The 19,770-nt window shown below is 43.6% G+C and overlaps 1 protein-coding gene across 4 annotated transcripts in view; it reads left to right on the top strand.

The window, feature by feature from the left end:
- The window catches only part of LOC146180432 (receptor-type tyrosine-protein phosphatase T-like), a 680,195-nt gene that overhangs the window by 75,291 nt on the left and 585,134 nt on the right, over window positions 1-19,770 (top strand). For 3 of the 4 annotated variants that reach the window (XM_084576027.1, XM_084576026.1, XM_084576025.1), the window contains exons 2-3: window positions 5,965-6,046; window positions 10,243-10,312. In XM_084576027.1, coding sequence (XP_084432153.1) covers window positions 5,965-6,046; window positions 10,243-10,312 — 152 coding nt within the window. Of the gene's footprint in view, window positions 1-5,964; window positions 6,047-10,242; window positions 10,313-19,770 lie in introns of those variants that run through there. The other variant, XM_084576028.1, reaches the window with a different exon arrangement.

Below are 19,770 nucleotides of genomic sequence, written 5' to 3'. Positions count from 1 at the left end.
CGCAAAACCTGATGACATCGAAAGTACCGAAATCATGGAAGAACACTAATATTATCTGAATTCATAAGAAATGGGACGCTAAGGACTTGAAGAATTACAGACCAATCAGCTTACTGCCCGTTACATAGAAGGTATTTAGTAAGGTAATCGCTAATAGGATCGGGACAGCCGCAGACTTTAATACACGAAAGGATCAAGCAGGATTTCGGAGAGAGTACTTTACCATCGATCATACGCACACTATAAACCAGGTGATAGAAAATTGTTCGGAATATAACCAACCCCTATACGCAGCATTCAATGACTACGAGAAATAATTTGACTCGGTCGAAACCTCCTCGGTCATGCTTACATTGCGAGATCAGGGTGTAGGTAGGTGAGCCATATGTGAAAGTACTAGAAGATATCTATAGCGGCTGTACAGCAACCATAGTTCTTCATAAAGTGATAAAAATCCAATTAAGAAAGGTGTTAAGCAACGAGACATTATCTCCTGAGTGCTGTGTACAATATCCAGAAATGTGGCGCAACAAAGACAAACACAAGTGAAGAGACACAACACACGCGCACACTAGCAACTGTGGATCTGAAAACACTTCCTCTTCACCACTCCTCTTCTTCTACACTCAAGTACATCTTCTCATCTCCCTCTTCTTTGCCAAGGGGATATTGGCACTTTCCTCCCCGCAGAACATAAACATCTTCCAAGCATGGCAGTCACCCATTCTACACACACTTGCTTCTCCACATCTCTGCTTTGCCCAGAAACTAATACCACGCTGGACAGTCACAAAGACCACCACATAGTAACATAGTCACACACTAATAACCACCACCACACATGTGCAGTAGGACATGTCCATCCACAACACATAACTTGTGAAGTCCGTATGTATTGAAAAACTATAACCTGCCAACATGCCCATCCAAAATACATCACTTGTGAAGTCCCTATGTATTGAACAAACTGTAACCTTCCAACATGTCTACGAAGCAACGAAGTCCATGTACTTGAGGAAAAAAGAATCTTTAAACTACCATGGCCACAATACGTGAGAGGTGTCCAAGAATAACAGCTTTAGGCCCAAGATTAATAGCTTTAGGCCCGATAATAAACTCGTTCTTTTCATTACTCAAGAAGATTGCTCAATAAAAGTAAATTCTTTTCTACGTAAACTCAACGAAGCTTCACTAATACATCTGTCTTCTTTCTTCTATATCCAGTACGCCCGTGAAATTTCGCGCGCCATTTTATCCCGATTCTTCCCTAAAGCTTGCTTGGAGTGTATTCAAAGTACAGAGTGTATTCAAAGGCACGAAATCGAAGCAGTTAAGCGTCAGGGTCGATGGAGAAATGTCAGTAATTTGCGATTCGCTGATGACATTGCCTTGTTAATTAACTCAGGGGACCAACTGCAACTAATGCCAAGTGATCTAGGCAGGAGAAGCAGAAAGGTAGGCCTAAAGATTATTATGCAGAAGTTTAAGGTAATACAAAACAGCCTAGGGAAAGGAACAGCAGTTTAAAATAGGTAGCGAAGCCCTTGAAGTGGTAGGCGAATATGTCTACTTAGGACAGGTACTGACGGTGCAGATCCCGACCATGAAAGGGAAATAAAGGGAATATATGTAGAATAAGATTTGGATGGCGCGCTTTTGGAAGGTATTCAAACATTATGACTAGCATCTTACCGGTATCCCTGAAAATGAACGTGTATAACAGTTCCATCCTATCGGTACTGACCTATGGTGCTTAAACATGGATGTTAACGGAACGTATTCTGCTTAAGTTGAGGACAACGCATTAAGGGATAGGAAGCGTGCAGAGTAGGTCAGACAAATTACTCAAGTTACTGGCATTCTAATCGAAATTACGAAAATACATGGGAATGGACAGGACATATAGTTCAAAGATAGAATAAGCGATGGTCTTCAATAGTAACCAAGTGGATTGCAAAGGAACGTAAGCGTAGCGGCGGGCGACAGAAAAGTTGTTGGGTGGATGAGATTAAGTAATTCGCTGGGATCAAGGGGACGCAGCTAGTAGAGGACCAGGTTAGGACCGGGTTAGAGGGCTTCGCCCTGCAGGGAATATAGTCCGGCTGATGATGATGACGAAGAATCTGGTGAGGATGGTTGCATTTAGGTCATTTTGCTGGCCTGCGTGAAGTGAGCGAGTCTCTGGCGCTAGTCGTTTACCGGATCCATTGAAGCGAGTGTAGCTACATTCGGACAGAATTATTTTGTGCAGCTTACGCTGCCTTCTCCCGATGGGCACCAGGCACCACTTCAAATGTAACCTGTCACTGATATACCTGGCTGGGCCAATGACGGCTCCTGGAAAGCAACTGTAATTACAGAAGAGTAAGAATAGTAATCTATTACAATTGCTGATCTTTTCTTCAAACTTTATTACATTGAAACAAACTCGCTCAAACAGGAATAATGTAGTGCGGCTTTCTATAACTGCATTCGCGCCGTTAATTTTCAAGAAGATTTTTCAGAGTTGTCACTGGTTTTGCAATGTTCCCTCGTGAAAAGCATTACCAGCTAGACTAGACACTCTCTATATGTAAGCACTAGAATCCATGACGATGATCTTGCGCACGTAGGACCGCTATGTTGCGGTGCCAGTTTCTACATCCTCTGTGACCCTTCGTGGCTGCAGAACCCAAGGAAGCGGGACCGAATCTTGGCGGCCAATTTCTATTGAAGGCGAAAAGCAAGGCGCGATGGCGTTGTGAGTGACAACTCAGGAGCTGGCAGGCTGCGCACGTTTTGCTGTCAACTATTTTTCATATGATAATGATTGATGACAGGAAAAGTAGAAAGGTAGGCTTGAAAATCAATATGCAGAAGACTAAGGTAATGTTCAACAGCCTCGGGAAGGAACGGCAGTTTAAGTTAGGTAGCGAAGTACTGGAAGTAGTAGGCGAATACGTCTACTTAGGACAGGTAGTAACCGCAGATGCGAACCACGAAATGGAAATAACAAGAGGAATAAGATTAGGATGGAGCGTATTTGTCAAGCCCTCGCAGATTATGACTAGCAGCTTACCGGTATCGCTCAAGAGGAAAGTATATAACAGTTGCATCTTACCTGTACTCACCTATGGGGCTGAAACGTGGAGGCTAACCAAGAGAGTTCTACTTAAGTTGAGGACAACACAGAGGGCTATGGAACGAAAAATGGTAGGGGTAACATTAAGGAATAGGAAGCGTGCAGAGTGGGTCCGAGAAATAACTCAAGTTACCGACATTCTAGTAGAAATTAAGAAGAAGAAATGGGCATGGGCAGGACATGTAGCGCGAAGAGAGGACAACCGATGGTCGCTTAGGGTAACAAACTGGATTCCAAGGGAAGGAAAGCGTAGCATGGGGCAGCAGAAAGTTAGGTGGGCGGATGAGGTTAAGTTCGCAAGGGTCAAGTGGATGCAGCAAGCACAGAACCGGGTTAAGTGGAGAAATATGGGAGAGGCCTTCGCCCTGCAGTGGGTAAATCAGGCTGGTGATGATGATGATGATGATGATGATGATGATGATGATGATGATGATTTTTCATATGAGAGGGTGAAAGCCTGTTGGCCTGCCCCTGCATCTTGTTGCGCTTAGGCCACGCTGGACATTCCTACGGCTTGGCTAAAGTGGGCTGCTAGACTGCGCGTCATATCTTTAAAGGCGGAGCTTAAGTGTCCCCCATAATGTTTGAAGAACCCAGGTGGTCGAAATATCCGGAGTCCTCCACTACCACGGCTCCCATAGCCTGATTTTATTTGGAATTTCAAACGTTCTTACTATTGATTTTTTTTTTCATGATCAAAGATCCTCTATGAAGCACCGCGCTTCGTTTTTGGCGCTGTGAAAAGGCCCTAAAGTAGACGTCGCAAAAAAGCCCAAAAAGATTTTGTTGGTGGTTTCTACAAAACATCTGGTTCAATGAAAACTGACTGGTGCAAAGCTTAAAACGTTAGTGTGACAGGAGCATTTCTCGTGACTAGTTTCACTCAAGGAAAGAACAAGAAAACAGCCAGCGGTACGACCAAGCTCTGTTCTTATTTCTCAGGCAGGCGTGACTGTTACAAATAACAACGTCATGCCCAGCTTACAAGTGGTAATTTTTAAATATTTGAGCTTCATTCGAGTGCTCATAAAACTAGCATTTCTTCTAGTATAGGAACAGATCTCAACTGTTTCATAAACGTACTTAGTCACTCCCTGCAACAATGAATGACGGTTTATTCATCCGGCCACTGGCATCTCTAAACACCAGAGCTTTAGGAACAGTGACTGCGCCTGCGTCAACTTCCGGATGGATACCATTACATTCGAGTATAATATGGTCAATTGTTTCACTGGAGTTACCGCATACAGCACATGCGTCATCTTCATTGTTATATTTCTTTTTGTAGCTGCGTGACCTAAGGCACCCTGATATAGCTTCACAAAGTAGGGCACTGCCTCTCGAGTTATCAAAGAAAGCTTCCTTCCAGATCTGCCTTTTTCACTTTCGGTATAATTCCACACTCTATTTCTTTTCCATCGAATTTATCCAATTTTTCCCTTCTGTGTTTTTCACCTGTTGCTTAATGCTCTTTATTTCTTCGTCCTTGTGACTATCATACTTACTGGTTAGTTTCCTAGTTCTTTTCCTCCATTGTGAGTCAACGCTTTTTAGGTACAGGCATTTAAATACTTTAGCTGCCCATCTGTTACCGTCCAATGTCCTCAGGCGTTCCTCTTATAATATTTTACTCTGAGCTTCCCGTACTTGGAAAGATGGCCAGCCCATATCTCCCTGTACCGCCTCATAATGGGCGCGCCATCTACCGTCACGACTGGTCATGACGACATCAGGCGATTCATGCATAGACAAAGCTTCGATCGAGGCGTCCATCCGGCGCCTTTCACTTCGCGTTTCGTCGAACGCCGCTCTGCAGCACAGCAGACAGAAGCAGACCCAGATGTCTAGGAGGCTTTAGTATACCAGACATTAGCGGCATTTCAAATAGATTTACAGGATAGAAAAGGCGCAGTATCTGTCACAATTCTCCGCGGACACATGTACCACGACGTAAAGAGAGGGAGAAAGGTAGGAGTGAAAGACGAGAGGGGATAGAGGTGCCGTAGTCGAGGGCTACGATCCACCACTCTATAATGGTTTTCGCCTCATCGCACTTTAGTGGTCCAAAGTGCCTTCTAGATTTTTTTTTCTTTGTGTGTCAGAGTTGCATTTGTGGGTCCTGTAGTGTGGTGCAGTGGTAAGATGCCCGACTACTGTGCCGGAGTACCCGGGTTCGAACCCGACCTCGCCGGCTGCGTTTCGATGGAGACGAAACGAAGAGGCGTCCGTGTGCTGTGCGATGTGAGCGCATGTTAAAGATCCCCAGGTGGTCCAAATTACTCCGTAGCCCTCCATTACAGCTCCTCTTTCTCTCTTTCCACTTTCATTCCCACCTTCCTCCCTTCCCTTACGGCGCGGTTCAGGTGTCCACATCTACAAGTGTGACAGATACTGCGCCTTTCCCTTCCTGTAAACCAATTATTATTATATTAGTGCCGTTTACAATTCTTTTTTTATTTGGAGGACGAGCTTATTTTCTGCAAATACAACAAGCCCCCTAGAATGAAAAACTAAAACATTTATAGTATTAATTTCGTTAGCGCGATAATTGAAGCCGTCTGCCTCTTCAGTAGAGTGGGGCAGTTGGTGGAAAAGATTGAAACCAGCGGAAGGGCGCAGACCGAGGTACCTCTCTCTTTGTCTTTCTGCTGTCCTTGTTTTCTCTGCGAGTCAATACCTCACCTGGTCGCGGCCGTAGCCCAAAATAGCCAACGGTCTAAAAGAAACCGGAAGATTGGTTCATTTTCATTTAAATTTCGTATTGCCTTTTAGTGCATGCAAATGTTTGCGAGTGGCGTGAAGGCAAATTGATCGCTTGCCACAAACTTTGTGTTTTCTTACAGGCGCAAGCTGCAAGAGCATCAGCTGTTCAGAGACTGCATACTCATTCCTGAAGGACAACTGTGACTACATGCAGACATGCACGTAAGTTAAGCAAATAAAACCTATCCTTCAGTGTGTAAGCAACGAACACTTATTGGGATTTTATCTTCGGCACGGTTGAGGCAACAACGATATTTTTCAGCTAACTATTTTACTCAGCAAGTTATGCTGAAACGTTTTGCGCAGCAGAAATCAACGTTCAGTTTGTTTGTTTTTTAACTCAGTTCAAAGCTATACATGTATGGTGGTGACCCTCATATGTCCTGAGAGATGGTACCATCATAGTAAGGTGGCTTCACAGTCTTGTCCCATGTTGACTATGCTGATTTGCTTAAAATTATCTAGTTTTAGAGGTCGATCATTAAAGGATAAGAATATGGTGTAAATAAGAATAAGGAATGGTAAGAAATCATCGTGAAACTATCCACCAGTCCCAGGTAGTTTCTCGCAACCATTACGCTTTAATTTACTTAGTATATAATGACGTAATACTGGCGAGTGCGCTAAAACTCAGTGGGTATGGCCACAAATACCGAGACATAAATATTGTAAAGAGAATGACAAAAATGAATAACACCCATTTTATTCAATTCATTGTTCAATTCGTGCCTTTTATAAATACGAGAACATTCCACCAGCAATCATTACTTACTATTACTTCACGACATGGTAAATAATAGCATACACCTCCTAGTTTAGTAAGGGACAATGTTGTGAGGACATGCAAGTAACACGTGATTGGAGCATGCTATAGGCACAGAAAAACACACTTGAAATTATCATGCTGCGTTTTGTTGCTTTGCTAGGGAAGCAAGAAAAAGACGCGATTTACAAACATGGCCTTAAATTATGCTGAAAATCAGTAAATGCTAACAAAGGCTGGTCGACCAAAATTAATTAATTCCAGTCTATGCCTAATGCAAAAATAGCCATCCAGATGGCTAAGCCAATCGGCACTAGCACTTGGTGCTTCGCGAACTGAGGAACCTAAGCACTCTCTTCCGATAAAGATTAAGAGCTGATGTCAAAATTCATTGCTGCCGTCGGATGCTTGGAAGTAGTGCGTCGAAGCTACTGCTTGCACAATATCACGTTTGTTGGTGTGAACTGTGTCTCCAGCTTGCGGAATATCTAATATGCCACTGAAACCTAATTAGGCCTCAGTCAACAATGCATCTTCAATTAGTGTCTATTTTTGTTGAAATGCTGTTTAGTGCTTTTATATTGTCAGCATATTGAAAAGTTTGCGCGTAGATAAAAGGACAAGTGGAGAAAAATAAGGGCGAGAGCTAACAACTGAAGTTTACTCAAGACACATCCTTAAATAAATAGGAAAACCTAACCAAACAAAACAAGGGTGACATGAAGAACATCATTTTTTACCCCAGGTGTGCCAGTAAGTGGCCAAGAACCGATATTGCCTGTCAGCGAACCAAGTCCGTACTTACGCACTTTGCTGTCTTGATATGAAAGGCTTCCATAATATCGCACACAAGCTCATCCCTATGCCTAAATATAATTATCGTTTTTTACCGTTCATGCCACACGTGCGGCCATGCATAGGGAGGTTATCAAAGGAATCTCCCTCGAGTAATTTCCGATGTCCACCCAGTCTTTAATTGACGCATCGTCCGGTTTAGCCGATGTACAATGCACCACAAGACAACAGACACTTGTAGACAACTTCAATGGCACAAAAAAAAAAAAACGGAGCTGTGTTCTTGAGGCCACACTCAATTCCTCCCTTTTCTTTTTGCCGCCATCTTCCTTCCGGCTCTGCGTCTGCGAACAGATTGCTTCCAACTTTCGAGGGGCGGAAAGCACCACCGGAATGTTGTAACGCCCCGCTAGATTAGTTCATGTGCCAATCTATGAACGTACGGATAACGGCAAAACTTCGGCGTTCTGTTTCTCGGGGCTTAGGTCGCGGTCCGGCCTTGACTCGTCTCGAGAGCCCCACAAAAGCTTCTAAGATTACATGCCGAGGTTGCACACTCTCTTTACGTCTTTACAAGTGGTACACAACACTTTCATTGATTTCCTGTGGGCAGCGCTTGGATAAAGTGAAAGGCCTAAATAGGTTGCAGTGGCGTAATAAATATTCCGCTTGCTACAGACACCAGCAAACTGGATGAAATCATTTCGCACTATTTTTAAAACGCAACATTGTTTAATCTCATACAAATTTACATGATTGCAAAGATGAAAACGTTCTAAATATTCGCCATTTTTTAATGCGCATTTTTGTATATGGTGCTCCAATTTCTGTATAATCATATCCTAGAACTCCGCCGCCAACCTGTTTAGGAGGCTTTTCGCCTCTTCTTAAGCTCACATCGTCACCCCGGAAGCGTTGGCCACTCCAATGTTCCTTTGATACAAGTGATAATCAGTAGACGCGAGGTCTGGACTGTACGCTGGATGGGGCATGAGAGTGCAGCCAAACTTTGCCGAAGTTCCCGGTTTTGACGGGAAACCTGAGGTCGGGCGTTGTCGTGAAGTAACATTACACGGGCTGTCAGCCGTTCTCGCCGGCGGTTCTGGATTGCTCGCCTAAGTTTTCTTATTGTTCCTAATAACTGGCTGAGTTGATTGTTGTCCCACATTCAATGAAATTGATCAGCACTATCCCCTTACGATCCCAAAAAACACTGGCCATGACTCTACAAGCAGGAGTTTGAACGTCTTTGCGAATGGTGACCCTGGTCGGCGCCACTGTTTGGATTTTTGTTTCCTTTAGCGAGTGAACTGAAACAGCCACGCTTCGTATTCGGTAACAAGCCTCCTCCTTGACACTTTTGAAAGAACTGGTGAGCACAGTCAAGGCGCTTATGCTTGTCTGATGGCAATAGGCGCGGTACCCACCGAGCACAACACTTCTGATACCCCACTTTTTCAGTTGAAGCTCTTTAAACTGCAATTTAAGAACGCCCAGGAATCTGAAGCAATAAGTTCACGGACGATGATTCTCTTGTTTTGGAGAACTTCGGGCCGGACCATTTTGATAACCGCCTCCGAAACTAACGGCCTTCCACTCCGTTCTTTCTTCATAGTGGACTTTCTTCTGACCTGCACTAAACTCCCTTTAGAACGTGTTGGAGGAACATACACTTATCGCCTTACATCTTTGTCGACTGACCATGACAGGCGTAGTCCCTTTGGCGTGCAAGACGCGAATTACGGAACGAATCTCGCCCTTGGTGGGATCAACAATGGGAGCCTCCATATCGCACGGCTGCTGAGCTAAGCATGAGTGGCTGGGGGGAACCGAGAGTGGCAGAACAGCCGCTCGGAGCATGTTGCTGGATTTCGCCTCGCACCTTCCCGTTTGGCTGACCTCCTTGGGATCTTATTTCTGGATCGATCCTAGTACCTTACGTGCGAGAGTTTTGTCGCATGTACTAAAGAATATAATGGGGCGTTACAACATTCTGATGGTGTATTTTGCTCCTCGAAAGTTGGCAGCAATCTGTTCGCACGTGCGGAGTCGGGAGAAAGATTGCGGCAAAAGAGTAGGACGAAAAAATGAGTGTGGATTCAAGCGCACAGCACCGTTCATTCGTTCTGCTAGGGAGGTTGCCCACAAGTTCCCGTTATCTTGTAGAGCGTTCATCATCGGGCTAACTGAATGATGCGCCAATGAAAGACTCGGTGAACATAAGAGATTACTCGTAAAGAGCTTCCCTTGACAGCCTCCCTAAGCATTGCCACACGTGTAACACGAATTATAAGAAAAACAAAATCGATTGCAAACCACTCTTCGATAAAGCAACAATTACATTTAGGCACAGGGATCAGCTTGTGCGCGAGAATATGGAAGACATTCACATGCGTAACAGTGGAGCTAATTGCGTAAGTCACGCTTCCGTCCGTTTCTTTGATAGGGAATAGCGGTTCTTGGCCAACTCACTGGGATGTCCGGGTAACACGTGATGTTGTTCATGCCAGCCTCGTTTTATGTTCGCTGCTTTTTCCTATTTATTCAAACATGTGTCTTCAAAAACTTTAGGTGTGATTTCGCGCTCATCGTTTTTTTTTCTCGACTTGCACTCGTGTCTAGGCGTAAACTTTTCAGTAAGCGTGTCACAGGCCAACTTTCTGCTCTCCTTATATTGTCTGTTTGGTATTCCTCGCTACTTTAATGTTTCTGCTTTATTATATCTTTCCATTTGCTTAGCGGTTGCCTTTTCGTAAGTGTTCTGCAAACATTAATGCATGTTTGTTCTTTCCATTTTTAGTGTGCATTGCAAGACAACATGCTTATCTGACAGCAGAAGCCGGATTTTCGGAACAGGCTTTTACTCACTGGTAAGTACAATCTCAGAGAAATAACTCAAGTTACTGACATTCTAGTGGAAATGAAGAAGAAGAAATGGGCATGGGCAGGACATGTAGTGCGAAGAGAGGATAACCGATGGTCGCTGAGGGTAACAGACTGGATTCCAAGGGAAGGAAAACGTGGCAGGGGGCGGCAGAAAGTTAGGTGGGTGGATGAGATTAAGAAGTTCGCAGGGGTCAAGCGGATGCAGCTAGCACAGAACCGGGTTAATTGGAGAAATATGGGAGAGGCCTTCGCCCTGCAGTGGGTATAATCAGGCTGTTGATGATGATGATGATGATGATTATGAAGTACAATTTATTCTATTTCCAGCGATGGAGATGGATCTCTGTTTATAAACTTTAAAATCGCGAACGATGACTCTAAAGCATTACAGTTGGTTACTTGAATGTTAGTTCAGCGAATCACAAGAAAATTTTCCTCACAGACACTACACTTAGGAATACATCTCAGACCTGTGCAAAACTGGCCACAATAAATTTAGGACTTCTAGAATGTCGCTTCCACAGGCACAAAAAAGAAAAAAACAAGGATCTTTTTTTGTCTTGAAAGTGTATAATGTCATTTTTATGAAAACAAAAAGCCTGCAGAAAATGAGACGAAAAATTAAAGTAGTCTTTTTTTTTTTGTTGTGATTTTCGACAACCCCTCAACTTGTTCTTCGAATAAGATGGGCTTTTACTTGGAAAGAAAAATCAACAATTATGTCTAAGAAATTGCAGAGAGTTTTGCTAGGGGGACCAAATGCTGAGCATGCAATTTCATCGCTCTGCGCTTCAGCAGCAGAAGCGAGAATAAGCTATTTTTAATTATGAATTCATTTTTGTCAAACTCAATTTTTATAGCAGCGCAGACGAAGATATAAAACGAGCAATATACATAATACTGAAATTTCGTAAGGAAATTATACCAATGCTAAAAAAAAGCAGTCATTATGGAAATCACCATTTGCCAGCGTAGTTAACGCTCTTTTGCGAACGATGAGGTAAGAAAATGTATGAAGGTCGATAATGATAATCTCAGCTCTACAGTAACGATGGATGCTAATTAAGGGGAACAAGCGCTCAAAAGACACACACGGAAGGAAGAAAAAGACGGGACAGGCGCTAACTCTGCTCTGTTTTATTTACAGCCACGCCAGCAAATATGTACCAAGGTGAAAGCATGCACAGTAACAGAAGCGACATCATACCCACCGGCGGTTCACAAAACACGTTCAAGGTACTTAACCTCTGCCCTCAAAAGCTTTGCCGATGTATTTCTGACACACTCTCGCCCTCTCTTTATTAATGAAAGGCTTCTCAGTTGATGCAGGAGATTTGTTCTATTCTGTTCCTGGCGGTGAATTACTGAGAGTTGTAAGGGATGCTATAGAAGAAGGCGCTGAAGGTGCTATTGAAGATGTTCACGGGACGTCTTGCCACGGCTCCTACCCAGTATCTTGATCTCATTCAGCCGTGGCTCGCACCCTCTGCAATTAGCAGAGGGTGCTCAGTCATTGTATCCGTCACTGAGGCCCTTCGAAAAACGAAGCAAGTCATGGTTGGAAAGACAACTCGCAGGAAGGGAATACGGCCAAACCAGTTGTTCCGCATGTGCACAAGATTGCTCGTCAGCCGACACGGCATTCCAGTTGTGTTTTCTGCCCCAAAGAAGCTCGCCCAGCTTTGCTCACACATTTTATGCGCAGAAAGAGCGGCTGCCAAAAGAGACACGCTAAGCAGCTTGTTTACTCCTGTTCCGGAGTCGTCTACGAGATTCCTTTGACATGCGGGAATGACCGCGCAGGGTATCATTTGCGGGCGATAATGGGCACAAATTTGGCTGAGCATTGTGTTAATTGCAGTGGGTGCGAGCCACGGCTGAATGAGATCAAGATACTGGACATCAGTGTTAAAAGCCTTTCATATAAGAATGAGAATGTGTCAGTAATACATCGATAAAGCTTTTGAGAGCAAGAACGTGTTTTTTGAACCGTCGGTGGGTTTGATGTCGCTTCTTTTATTGCGCATGTCTTCACCTTCGTATATATTTGCTGGCATGGCTGTCAACAAAACAGATGAGAGTTAGCGCCTTTTTCTTCCTTCCGTGTGTGTCTTTTGAGCTCTTGTTCCCCTTATGCACTAACTCGCCCAAGTTCAAGTTATGTTAGAGTAACGGTGCAGGTGCTAACTCTGCTTCAAAGTTCAAACTTCATTCGGAAAAAATACAAACCTTTTGATTATACAGAACGTTACAGACAGAGGTCGCAAAGTTTGACAATATACTGGGACCTCTATGTACAAATGAAAAAAAAAAAAGCAAAAACAAATAACAACGGGAAGCAGCATTGCCTTTAATAAAACTTGCTTGCGAAATTTGAAAATGCAGCATGATTAAGAGTATGCAACAAATACACTAAAACACGAAGTTTTGATAACGGAGCAAGCCAGATTGATATAAGGTGGAAAAAATGGCATTAAGATTATACAGTGAATAAGCGGAGCTCACTTTTAAATGAAGATACGCATGAGACGGATTTCATACCATGAGGGAAATAATTCCTTAGCTTTATTAACGAAAACCCTATGATGTGATAGTTAGAACTTTTGGAAGTGCAATTTATTGTAGGAAGCATATCTAGTAGTATAACGATTGATCAGTTCTTGCATATGAATATACTGTAGAATTTTATGATTATTGAACACACGATAAGAATATACTCCAAGGTTAAATTTTATCAGCTCTGAAATACAGAGGATATTGAGGTCAGAGTATAAAGAAGAAATGAAGGAATCCCTATTTGACCAAGTGATTATACAGACTGCTTGGGTTTTTATAATATGAAGTGCGGAAAGATGGGAATAATATGTCTGACCCCAAGAGGTGATGTAATAGTTAAGATGACAATGAATGAAAGCGTAGTAAAGTTTAAACAAGGTATGTAAACTAAAGTAATGACGTACCTTTTGAAGAATTCTGATCCGATATAATATTTTATTTCGAAGTTTTTGAATTTGGATGGTAAATTTCAAGTGGTGGTGCAGTTCTATATCAAGAAATTTACAATTATCTGAAGGATATATAGGGTAAGAATTGATTGGAAAAAAATATGGGAGAGTAGTAAGCTTCGAGCTGAACACCATGAACTTACATTAAGTATAGGCTTAATCTGAAGACCATTTTTGACGCACCAAGCAGCAATAATAATATTAAGATCTGATTTTAGCTTGGATGTCAAGATATCCTGAGATTTATGTAAAGAGATAAGGGTAGTATTATCTTGATAAATGATGCAATCGGGTGTAGGAGACAGGAAGATTATTTATATAGATTAGGGATAAAAGTGGAACAAGAACTTGCCGGACACCCATGTTAATACAATTTTTTCTAGAAAAGAAACCTGATATACACACTGTTCGTTCGCAGTTAAATAGCAAGCTACGAGGTAAGCTACAGGGGGTAATCTCATTTATACCTTAAGGCGTTAGTTTAGCAATACGTATATCGTGATTAATTGTGGTGGTATGATGCTGTGATGATATGTGCAAATTTTATTGCGGAGAAACACTTGATGACCAGAAAGGTGATTAAGGTGATTTTCCCTCATCTAATATGATTGGTTAAGACCACGGCGTAAGAACATATTCAGGTATGAAGCCTCCGCCCGGAAGTACGACCAGATCTTCTTCGGCCTCCTATTTTTTTTTTTTTTTGAACTCGGAAAAATGAAGCTGCACAACAGGAAAAAGACTCAAGAGGCCGAAGGAAAATGTTTAGATGGAGACGACGCTGTGAGCTGAGCCATTTAGGACAGACGATAGAGTATTCTCCTTATATGAAAGAACAACACAAGAAAGCGGTATCGCACTAGAAGAACAGATAAATGCACACCATGGATGACTAGAGATATTATACATCTCAAGCGGAAAGCGAAACGTTTGAGGAAGAAGGGTTTGCTACCAATGAATTCAAAGCAGCTCACCTTGCTCTTACACAAGCCATACTTCGAGCCAAGAACGTTTATTTCAACACCACTATACATAATTTTATTACAGTCAATCCTGATAAGTTTTGGAACTTATTGAGAGGACGTAATAAACCTGTCAACCAAATAGTTCACGGCGGCATGCTCTTAGATGATCCATCCCAGATTGCTGACCAGTTTAATTCTCATTTTCATAGCGTTCTCTCTTCTTCTGCTCTCCCTTTTTACGCAAGCCCCCCTAACTCCTCAGACGCGCTTGTAATTTCACATGAAGGAGTTGTTAATATACTTCTCAGATTAAAAGTTAAATCTTCCCCAGGCCCTGACGGAATAACCAATGCTTTCCTGCTACGATATGCTGAGGCTCAGTATAGTTTAGTTATCTTGCAGGTATCACTTCGTTCAGCCACAATGCCAGGCGATTGAAAGACTATGCGAGTTTTGCCCATTTTAAAGAAAGGCGACGTCAAACTATCGACAAATTGTTGTTTTATTCTCGACTTGCAAAATGCTAGAAGGTATAGTGGATAACTTCATCTCAGTTGTTTTAAACGCCCCTAACATACTGTCATCATTTCAGCAAGGGTTTAGAAAAGGATTTTCCACTGTCACTCTGTTATCTACTGTTATTCATTATCTCAGATCCGTAGTAGACAGAACAGGCCAGGTGGATTTAATTTTTTTATAATTTAGCAATGCCTTCGACCGTGTGCTTCATGATAAACTTATTAAAAAAATACGAGCGCTTAAGCTTCCTGACTTCATTATTGCCTGGATTCATTCTTATCTTTCCCACCGCTCGCAGTATGCTACAGTTGACACTCAGCGTTCTTCCAGACATCTGGGATCGGCCCGCACGATGAGTCTAGTTCAAGAGCGGTTTTACTGGCCGAGAATGCGTACCGCGACATAACAATATGTGGCCACATATGGCAGTGGCCACATGGCCACTGCGTGCAGCGCCATGAACGCCCTACGCACGCTCCACCTGGCCTACTTCACAGGACTCCGTTTGAGTAGGTTAGGATTGACCTTCCTGGACCTTTCCCCAAATCTCCAAACGGCAATCGGTGGATCATAATATGTGCCGACTACCTTACTCGCTATTGTGAAACAGCTGTTCTACCAACGGCTACCGCTCATCAGGTCACTGTCCGTTTTGAACGCGGTCGTCGCGGCATGGACCTCCACGAGTAGTAATCAGTAACCGAGGCCGCCAATTCACTGCCGATATTGTTGAGGAGCTGCTACGTCTATGCACAGTCACCTACAGGCATTCAACACCAAATCAACCACTGACAAATAGTTTGACTGACCGCATCAAGAGGACACTGACCAACATGTGGACTCGAAGCATAAGAACTGGGACACCGTACTGCCCTACATCCCATACGCTTTTAATACTGCAACTCATGAAACTACAGGATACATTCCATTCTACCTCTGGTATGCTCGTCCGCCACGCTATACTCTTGACACCATCCTACCTTTTTCAACTAATGAAAATCTGGATGTCGCCGAGATACCGTCCTTTGATGAAGAACTCGTCGGATTGGCATCACAAGAGCGTTTGCATCACAAGAGCGTTTCAAGGACCGCTACGATGGGCGCCACCGGCATGTGCCACGATTTGAGCAAAATAATGTGCGGGTAAGAAAACAAACATTGACCAACAAATCAGCAAAAGCATGCGCAGGGGGAGTAATATTACTGAGGATATGAAATATCACTACATAAAAGAACTCTCTTACAAACTTTCTTAAATGCAGAAAAGAGTTGATAGTAAATTATGGGGATAGCTCGTCTATTGAGCATTTTTTTAACCAGGAAGGACAACGTTTGGCGACCATGATTTGTTCTGGTATGACATCTTAGTCAAGAAGTCTGGTGCATCGAAGGACTCTGTATGGTCTGAAGTACCGTCGCAATAGCTTTTCACCCAGTCCACGACGGCGTATCGTAGTCCAAACCGGCAAGGTCTTCCGGGGGCCCTATTCTCGACACACATGGACGCCGTTCGGCGCCATATTTGTTCTCTGATTGGTTCTCAGAACCGTCACATGTTTCAAATTTTGGGGCGCGAAATTTCGGTGTGTCGAAATGGCTTTTTGCTATCACGTAAAAATGACGTCAGCGTGAAAACGGAGTTTTAGCAGCGGTATTCATGATGTCTGGATGGTATTTATAAGTAGTTGTGGAGGGAAAACAGAGGCATATATGATAGAAAGGGAAGCACTCAGGCTTGTATTACGAATGGGCTGAAATGAATCGCCCACTGTCAAGAGCCGACTCCTGAAATCTGATTGGCTGACGGTGCGTGACGGGAAATACGTCATGCATAAACATTTACCGATGACGTCAAAATGACGTTTCGTTACACAAAGGATGTTCTGCCATTTCTGTAAATGGCCAAAGTTGGGCGCCGCATTTTGAACCACTTGAGGCGGCCGTGAAAAAAACATGACGAATTCGACATGCAGTGCAGACGGCTGTTAGCTCACCGCAGTTTGGTAGACAGTTTGGTGGGTGATGAAGTAAGCTGACACATTTTGCTGTAATTGCATAAAGCACATGAAACGACGTTATAAGGGAAATTTTCAGCTGCGCCATCTTTTAGAGGATTAATAATGAAGACGCAGATTTACAGCCGCACGAGGGTCGTAGCTACCCTCCCGTTGCAAATGTTTTGCTCTCACAGAGAAAACATCGATCCGCACCGTCGTTGCCAAGCGCAGCAATGCGGCCCGCTAACTCAAGCGGTTGATCTGCGCGAGACAAGGCATTTCAGAGAGCAACAAAAAGGGAAGTTGGGCAAGTTGTAGGTTGTTTATGATGGTTTCGTGGGCGCTCTTTAAACATAGACAAAGAGGAGAAATAAAGGCGTCAGTCCCGTGTTTTCTTCTCTTTGTCTCTGTGTTAAACAGCGCCCACCAAAACCTTATAATTTCGGAGAGCACCGCTTTCCAATCATCTGTTTTATCGGTTCTTGAGTACAACCTGAGGGGTCATATGATTCGATGGCTGTGCAGAAACTTCGCACGACAGGCAGCGAGGGATCACCTCACTTTCTTAAACATCGGCCCTAAACACTGCCTTTTTGCCTTGCGCTATGCACTCACTGCAATGTTAATGAATTGAACAGCCTTTTCACGATGGGCAAAGCAAGGAAAAATACTCACAACTTCTATTTGAATAAAGGAATGTATGTTTCATGTACATGACATATTTTTGCTTGCCACATGTGATGTGTTTCATATATAAAGTTTTCTTTTAATAAGCATGCGGGCTAACCATTTGCTTATTGTTTAGAAAAAAATAAGTACTTCGCAGCCCGTTATGACGGTACGCTCTAATCATATGATGTAGTTGAGTGACATTTTGTGTTGATTGCTTTTTTTAATACAGCCTGAAAATATTCTCCCTTTATTTAATTGAATTTTACCGTTTCGACAGTAAGGATATGGTAAGGATAACGCGCGCGCGGTGCCGCCCTAGCTTCATACCATAATTTCCTCAGTCATCTTTCGCTTTCTTTCCTTATTTTCCGTTTATCCCCCTCTGCATTGTACGGTAAGCTGAGAATCACCTAATATTCTTTCCTACTATTCTGTTCTTCTGTTTCGTTCTCTTTCTGGGACATCTTTTGCGTTTCGCAAGAGCTTATCGCACGCCAGCGCATGAAAATTTAACCGACTAAGTGTAAGGCCCAGCGTATGCTTTCCATCTCGTGTGTGTGTAGAACACTCTCTCTCTCTTCGCTGCTTTTCGCTGTCTACACAACTCAAGCCGGCACAAGATGTTAGAAACTTAAGCAGACTTGGTGACCTGACGGTAGCTGGTCATAACGCGGCTTTCCGAAAAAGGTGGCAAGGGGCACGGAGAGTCGGACACGACTGAAAGACTGAACTGAACTGAACAGTAATTGATACTGTGAGACTGCGAGCATTGTCCTCAGAGATGGACATTACCAGCTGCGCCGGAGCCTCTTCATTAGTGCTGGAGCTACTTTGGAAATCGGTCGATTTCTTCTGTTTACGATCAAGTCCTTAAACGTTTTAGTTCCTGCATTTGAAAGCCGCTAAGGAAATGTGAGAAGTCATCAGTGCTTATGAACAGAAATGCTTATTTCCACTCCTATTTTGCACCAACCCACTGCGAATATTCCATTGCCGTTCGTGCTCTTCAGCTTGTAGTAACACAGAAATTTGAGCTAGTTGGTCATCTTCGATATTTTACCGGCGCTGCGACAGGGGAGGAGGAACAAGAAGAGACGACAAGACAAGTGCTCTTCAGCTGAAACTCGCGCAGCCTTTCCGTGCGTCGCTGATGCCGAATGTTCGACCACAAGTATGTCACGACACACTAACACCGCAACGCTACAACATACTTCACTCGACTCACTGCAACCCGAGGCTTCCGAATCACTGAATGAACCGCAGAGTATCAGTTCCTGGAGGAGAACCGTCATTTTTCATACTTGGCGCCAATATATAGTAGCAGACGACAGCGCGCTTTTTTTTGTCACTTTGTTTCTCTTTTTCTTCAGAATGCGTAACCCGATTGTGTGCTTACGTAACCTGGAACCGTCCTGATGCACACGTCACGCGTACGTCACAATTTAAACAAAATGGCGAATTGTCGAGAATAGGGCCCCTCTTTCCTCCCCTTGCGAGTGGGGTCCGAGTTATGCCGACGTAGCAACGTGTTTCTTATAAGGGCGATGCGCTTCCAAATTACTTCTGCATAAGGTCACTGGTATGCTGTCATACCAAGAACGTCAAAAAGAAGCAGGAGGAAAAAAAGTAGCTAGCGCTGCCGGTAAGGTCTGACAAGAAATAAATTCTGTCGAATGAAATATATATCCCGATATTCTTCCGGTTGTCGCGGCTTCAGGTAATGATTCATTCCTCACTGCCCGAGAAATCCGCAACGAGCTCGGCTTACACATCAGAGAGGATACCACACTCACAATGCGCCATGGTGCTGGCATTCAAAGCCGGCCAGCCTTGATGGAGCCGCGACTTCAACCGCTGCACCACCGCCAGCGTAGAATTTACGCTAGAAGACTGGTGATCTGCATTCTGCAAACGATGAGACCAGCGTTAGAGTATTTGGCGTCCTGAAAACTACCGGTAGGCTTTTGATGCATCCTTTTCTGCGAGTTGAGTGGGAAAACAATGCTCGCTTTCATTTTTCTGTTACGAGGAACGGCATATCCTTGCCGTGAGGTCGAGCGGACGCACAGCAGTGAACACCTCGGGTGACGTGAGCAACGAGGCTTTGGTACCCTCCACAAGATTCAAGGCAGGATGACAGGGGAGGCGTACATTGAGATTATGGAGAATGTTTTGATGCCATATGTGATCGATATTGGCCGTTTCCGGAAGGCTTTTTCTGGTTTAAACACGATCGCGCTCCAATACACACGGCACAAGGGGCGCAAGCCTTACTGGATAACAA

The sequence above is a fragment of the Amblyomma maculatum genome, chromosome 8 (assembly GCF_055883805.1).
Source record: "Amblyomma maculatum isolate TAMU_Amacu chromosome 8, ASM5588380v1, whole genome shotgun sequence".
Classification (NCBI taxonomy): domain Eukaryota; kingdom Metazoa; phylum Arthropoda; class Arachnida; order Ixodida; family Ixodidae; genus Amblyomma; species Amblyomma maculatum.
This window is presented reverse-complemented; position numbering and strand designations above follow the sequence as displayed.